Genomic DNA, 6,150 nt, shown 5'->3' on the forward strand with positions numbered 1-6,150 from the left:
CTCTCCAAGGGCACCGGCTGTGGCAGGAGGGCTCCTTCACCTCAAACGCAGCAGCCAGCAGGCACTACTGAGAGAAGCTGCTTACGCCTCCACCCAGCTCAGGGATTTTCTGGATTTCATTCTTTCCCCCTATTCTGACTGCAAACAGCTCCATCAGGGCCAAGCAGCCAACTTTGGGTATACCTGAGATGTGAGCAGTTCGGAAGAAACCACCTCCATGAGGTGATTCCTTCAGAGGGCCTGGGGGGAGGCAGTGGCTGTCCTTGCCATTCCTGTCTGAGGAATGCTGGAAAGCATGCTGGGGGCTTTTCTCAGGAGGCAGGAGCGGGATCCACATCTGGGACTGCTCTAAAGTTTTCCCCCTAAGTCCCAGGCCACTGCACCCACTGCACTCTGGGGACCTCATAGCTCTTGGCCTCTGAGGAAAGGTCTCTATGGTGGCAAAGGGCTGAAGAACAGGGGCCATAGGCTGTCTTGCCTCAAACCATAACGTCCCTCTCAGGGCCCTCTCAGCATCATCACACATGCATGTGACCAAGTGGCAGCATGGCCTGAACTGGATGAAGTGGGGAACAGCACCCAGGCTTGCGGGAAGCCCCCAGAAGCAGCCCCAGTTTCCTGCAGACCTGCACCGTGAAGGGCAGGCTGGACCCACCCCCAGGGCTGAGGAAGGCTGAGCCAGCAGCCTCCCTGCAGGGACCAGAGCTGCATCTGGCCCAGCTGACTCAGCAGGAGGCCAGGGTTTCCTGCAGGGCAGCACTGCCAGTGGATCTAAGCCAGAGAAGATGGTGCAAGGGGGAGGTGGCCCACTCCCCACCCTCTGAGAGGACACAGTAGGCAAAAGAGCCCTGGCTCTGCCGCCCTAGTGCTCAGTTCAAGGCCTGGCCAGAACACCTCCCAGCTGGGAGAGACCCAGGCCTCTTAAATGGGGGTGATACCTGTCACTGGCAGAGCAGTTAAGAGGGTTAAATGTGTGACAGACATGAGGCAAGTAGGAGCTAGCCTTCATGCAGCAGCCACCCTCCCAGGAAACTACAAAGGGAGGAGGAGGATGTGGCTAGGGGAAGGGGTCTGGATCAGACTGGGAGGGAAGAAAGGAGTTTCAGAAAAGCATCCTGTCCTTTGCTGTGGTGTTCCAGGGCTCCTGCTTTCCCAATGACCATGGCAGGGAGAGAGAAGCCACACAGTGGGGCACAGAATGAAGGGGAGGACTCGGGCAGGTGGGCTGAGCCACAATCATTGAACCAGCTCAGAGTATTCCCAGGTGTCAGGGCTTCTGGCCCTGTGTCCCACCCAGCCCCTGGCAGTACAGGGCTATTACAGGGTACAGCTAAGGCTAGAGGGGAGCAGCCCATGGTAGGCTGGGAGAGCTATGGGTCCAGGTATCCAGCCAGACCACTGGAGCCTGGAGGGAGGGGCTAGAGGGTGACTAGCTTACAGGAAGGCACACTGTCAATGAAATTACTCAAACAAGGGAGGCCATGCCCCTGCTTACCTTGGCTAGTACTGCCACAAAATTTTTCAGAGCCACCAGGCGCTGCCCCTCCAGGACAGAAAACTTGCCCACTTCTACCCGCAGGATATAGTGTAGGGCAGATTCCAGATCAGCCATGTAGATCTTGGAGCTGAGGAGACAGAGGGAAGCAGAGAGAGAGAGACAGGTGCATTAACTGTGAGGCAGGGATGGGGAGGAACATCCAGAGAAGAGGAGATCAGGGACACTGCTGATGGTCACATGGTCCTATAAGTCAGCACATGCTTCTGCCAGAAATGCGCTGTGTGACCTTGGGTAAATTACTTAACTTCTCTGAGCCTCAATTCCCCCTTTGTAAGATAGGAATAATAGGCTTGATACCTGTAGCTCAGTGAGTAGGGTGCCAGCCACATACGCCAAGGCTGGCAGCTTAGAACCTGGCCCCAGCCAGCTAAACAACAATGACAACTGCAACAAAAAAATAGGGTGGTGGGTGGCTGACTGCAGTCCCAGCTGCTCAATAGGCTGAGGCAAGAGAATCATTTAAGCCCAAGAATTTGTGAGCTGTTATGCCATGCCACTCTACCCAGGGCGACACAGTGAGACTATCTCAAAAAAAAAAAGGAATAATATATTGTTCACAAGTAGGTTGCTGAGGGGATTAAATAAAAGCACAAATGTCAAATTCTCAGCAGCTCCTGACAAAGAATGGGGGTGTCCCCTGCCACCCAGGCTCAAGGCTAGCCTGTGGCTCACTAATAAGGCCACGTCTGAGCAAAGACACCTAGGGACAAACAGACTGGCAGATACACACACACACATGGCTTTGGAAAAGCTGGGCCCTCTTTGAAGGACCAAGGCTGCTAACACAGACTGGGGACTGAGGGGGTGGGGCCAAGAGGGGAAATGAGGTTGGTATTTCTTTCAGCACTGATGTGCTCACAGCTGTGGGCCCTGTGTCACACCTCCCCACTGCCCTAGGGGAAGGGGCAGTACTTTCCAAGCTGGCTGCTCTACCCCACACCTATCATGCTACTTGGGGTCCAGGCTCACCACTCTGATGGCATGAGCCCTGAGCACCAGCTGCCCCTCTACCCCTGCCCTCTGAGACCTGGGTTCTGCCCTCAGTGGACAGTGAGCCAATTCTGCAAGCCTGGGCAACTCAGTGGCCTCGCTGGGACCTTATTACCCAACCTATGCAATAAACGAGCCTGCCTGCCTCCCCAGGTCATAGGAAACCAACACAGTCAATGACGGATGAGTACTGGGGCTGCCTGTGTTTCCCCTCAAAACCAAATCTCCTACTCTGCTCTACTTGGTGTGCTTGGGCCTCAGTTTACCTCTCCATTCTTGTGTCCCGCCTAAAGGAGTGGCCCCATGACCAAAAGAGACAGCACAGGGAAGGTGCCCAGCACAGAACATAGCACATAAACCAGAGTCAGCTGTGATAAAAATTTATATGATTTGAATAATCATAATTTGAATGATGAAATTGCTCATCGCTGCCTCTTACTCTTTCCTTCTCCCAATTTACTGAAAATCCATTGGCATGTTCCACCCTGAAAGTCCCTCATCCTATGATGCAAAGTCCTTCTTGTGATCAGATCACCTTTCCCCCAATTCTCTCATGTACTCCTGGTGACAGCCACCTCCCGACCAGTTCTGAGCTCCCTGATCACGCTGGGAGATGTGTGGTTCACAGCTGGTGCACAGCGAGGGCTCTATGGCTCTGTCCCCTGCCTGCCAGTAGGAAGTCTACCACAGGAGAAAACCAAGGAGCCTCAGAGAAGAGCAGCTTTCATGCTTACGATTGTGCAGTGATAGGGGCTACCTGAAGGAGGCGTGAGCTCCCTGAGGCGGGAGCCATTCCAGTGAGGGGAGGTGCCCTCCCAGCAGGGATGCCGTGAAGGGGATCTGAGCAGGGCCTACACCTGCCCTGCATATATCTGTGTTGTTAGAGCCTATAGCATAGTAAGTACTCAAAAGTATTTGCTGAAGAAATAATTGCTTGAGTAGAAAGTTGGTTTGGAGGCCTTGGAGTATCCTTCCAAGCTGATTCTAACTTGCTCTTGAATAGACCGTAGGAAAGGGAAAGCAGGCCTTCTGCCAGGAAGGGTAACCAGAAATGCTGTTTCCCCACCCGCTGCCGTCATCACTGGGGGTGGGGGGTGGGGGGTCCTGGCAGCTGCTAATTGCTGTGGCTCCTGCACATTGAAGGCCCCTGTGCCCGCCTGGCCCTCAGTGGGGGGCGGGGGAGGGTAGACTCAGGGAAGCACTAAACCTGTGACAGGGAACAGGGGTAAGCAAGAGTCTGTGATCAGAGGAAAGGCCGGGTGGGGGAATATGTGGGAACCTGGCAAGGCCTTACCGATCCGCAATCTTCCAAACAGTGGGAGCTATGGAGGTGGCAGGGATTGGCGCAGCTGTGGTCTGAGGAGCCTCCCTGGTGAGCCCGGAGAGCCTCTGCAGGTAAGTGGTATAGAAGGACCTGGACTCCATCAGCCTGTGAGGGCAGAGAACCACAGGGGAGAGCCAGTGAGTCTGGAAGAACAAAACCCAGAGTTAACCTCGGTCAGAGGAGGGAGCGGCTCAGCCCACAGAAATGTTTATCAGGCAGTATTTGAACACGGTTCCATCGTGTCCTCACTGAGGCCAAAACAGAGTACCCAGGCCTCACTTTAACCTTTCTAATCACTGCACACATGGGTTAAGAAAGCCTCTTTGACACCAGCCTGTTGCCAAAACCCCATTAGGAAAAGCCACAGGGCCTGAGAGTTCCTCAAGCCAGGCAGGGCCAAGGTCTGCAGAGGCACCGGGCAGTGCCCGCACAGCAGGGGGCCCTCTGGGGACAAGACTAATTCTACCCACAAACAGGAATGCCTGGCTTTGATGACCTTCCTCACAGACCAAAACAGCAGCTGACCTCGAGGAAGCTGTCCCCTCACAAGCTTGCTCTAAGGTGCCATGAGGTGATGCTACTCCCCAAAGAAGTCAAAGGATTAAAAAAAACCAGAATAGCATCAAAAACAGAAAACCACCAGAATTCTCCACATTCCTTTTTGATCCTTTCGCTTCCTTTTTCTCTTCTACTAGAGGAGTCCTCAAGAGCAAGAAATATCTCCTGAGCACAAATTCCCTCTCACCCACCAGGGTGAGGGTCAGGGTCAGGGTCACCCAGAGGGAAAAATGCAAATCGCAGCCACGGTGTGCTGGGTGCCCAGGGGCTGGCAGCAGGTGACAACGGGCTTTCCACTCCACCATCCTGGCCTGACGCTGATTGATGAGCAGATGGCTGGAGAGCAGCCTCACCACAAACAATTTTCCCCTCCACCAACTCCAAGTGAGGAAACGACACCTTCTCCCCCCACCGGGCCTGGCACTCTCTGGTCCTACCCAGAGAGTTGGCCCCGCCCTGTCCCTGTGGCCCTCAGGCCTCCTGCACTGACAGCCTGGGCCTGGTGGCCTGGGCAGCCTAAGGACACGTGGCTGTCCTGCCCAGCTTGGCACAGGAGGCCTTGGGGAGCAGTGGCTGGACACCGCAGCTTAGCTTTCAGCTCCCTGGCCCTCAAGTTCCCGCCTGCAGGGCCAGGCTGACATCAATCATCTGCCCAGGGAGGGCACCAAGGCACCATCTGGTGCCATTTGACGGGCATTCAGCAGCGGGAGCCTGACAGAGGGGCTGAGGCTAGCCTGATTGTTTTCTCTCAGCATTTTGGAGCTGGCTATTGTCTGGCTCCTAATGAACTTTTCTGCAATTAGAAAACCAAAAGGAGGGAGGGTCAGGCATATTAGAGTCCTTGCCAGGTCTGCAGCCTGCCAGTGAATCTGAGAACAGGAGAAGATGGGGAATCGGGCCAGGGCTGCAGTGGGACTGTACACAGTGGAGTGGGGCTGGGTGCTGACACTGATGAGCGGGGGACTAAGGCATGACCCCTGGGCTGCAGTGCTGGGGCAGCATTATGGGCCTGGCTGTGGAGGCACTGGCCTGCCAGGACAGGCAGACCTTTGCTTTTCCTGCAGGGGGGTATACTTCACTGGCCCATGGCTCTGGGCAGGCAGAAAGGATAGGCGCAGGCAAGGAGCAGAGAGAAGGCAGGGAGCTGCCGCACTCACACGGGCACTCGGGAGGCAGAGCCATTTCGAAACAGCAGGTAGCAAGATGGGAAGCTGGTGACACCAAACTTTTTCAACACATTGTCCTCCGTGGGCAGGACTCTGCGTACTGCTATGTCTTGGTGCTGGGACAGGTCCAGAGTCACCTGCAGAAACAGTAGGATACCTAGAGGGCCAAGCCACTGGGTAGAGGAAGTCTCAGTTCAGTGTCCTGGGCAGGCACCTGGGTGGCAGCTCTGCTCCTACTGGACTCTAAACCTTTCAGGGTAGACCACTGTGACAGGAGAGACACCCACGCCCATGTTACTGTGGATGTTACTAATACACAGTAACAAGTGTCAAACACTGCCCACAAGGAGGGGCCGTGGAACTATGCAGACCACCCATCTTGAAATGTCCTAGGATAGTCCTGATTACACATAATTTTCCTTCCAATAAAAGCAACTGTGGCCAGGCGCAGTGGCTCACGCCTGTAATCCTACCATTTGGGAGGCCAAGGCAGGTGGACTGCCTGAGCTTGCAGATTCCAGACCAGCCTGAGCCAGAGTGAGACCCCATCTTTA

At 54.9% G+C, this 6,150-nt stretch overlaps 1 protein-coding gene across 1 annotated transcript in view; it reads right to left on the minus strand.

The window, feature by feature from the left end:
• Positions 1-6,150, minus strand: part of QSOX1 (quiescin sulfhydryl oxidase 1) — a 50,925-nt gene that overhangs the window by 9,941 nt on the left and 34,834 nt on the right. Inside the window, exons 6-8 of the mRNA XM_023510757.1 lie at positions 5,588-5,733; positions 3,843-3,977; positions 1,495-1,625 (exon numbers count right to left, since the gene is read on the minus strand). Of these exons, the coding sequence (XP_023366525.1) occupies positions 1,495-1,625; positions 3,843-3,977; positions 5,588-5,733 (412 nt within the window). The remainder of the gene's footprint in view (positions 1-1,494; positions 1,626-3,842; positions 3,978-5,587; positions 5,734-6,150) is intronic.

The sequence above is a fragment of the Otolemur garnettii genome, unplaced genomic scaffold (assembly GCF_000181295.1).
Source record: "Otolemur garnettii isolate 467f Iridium unplaced genomic scaffold, OtoGar3 scaffold00016, whole genome shotgun sequence".
Taxonomy (NCBI): Eukaryota; Metazoa; Chordata; class Mammalia; order Primates; family Galagidae; genus Otolemur; species Otolemur garnettii.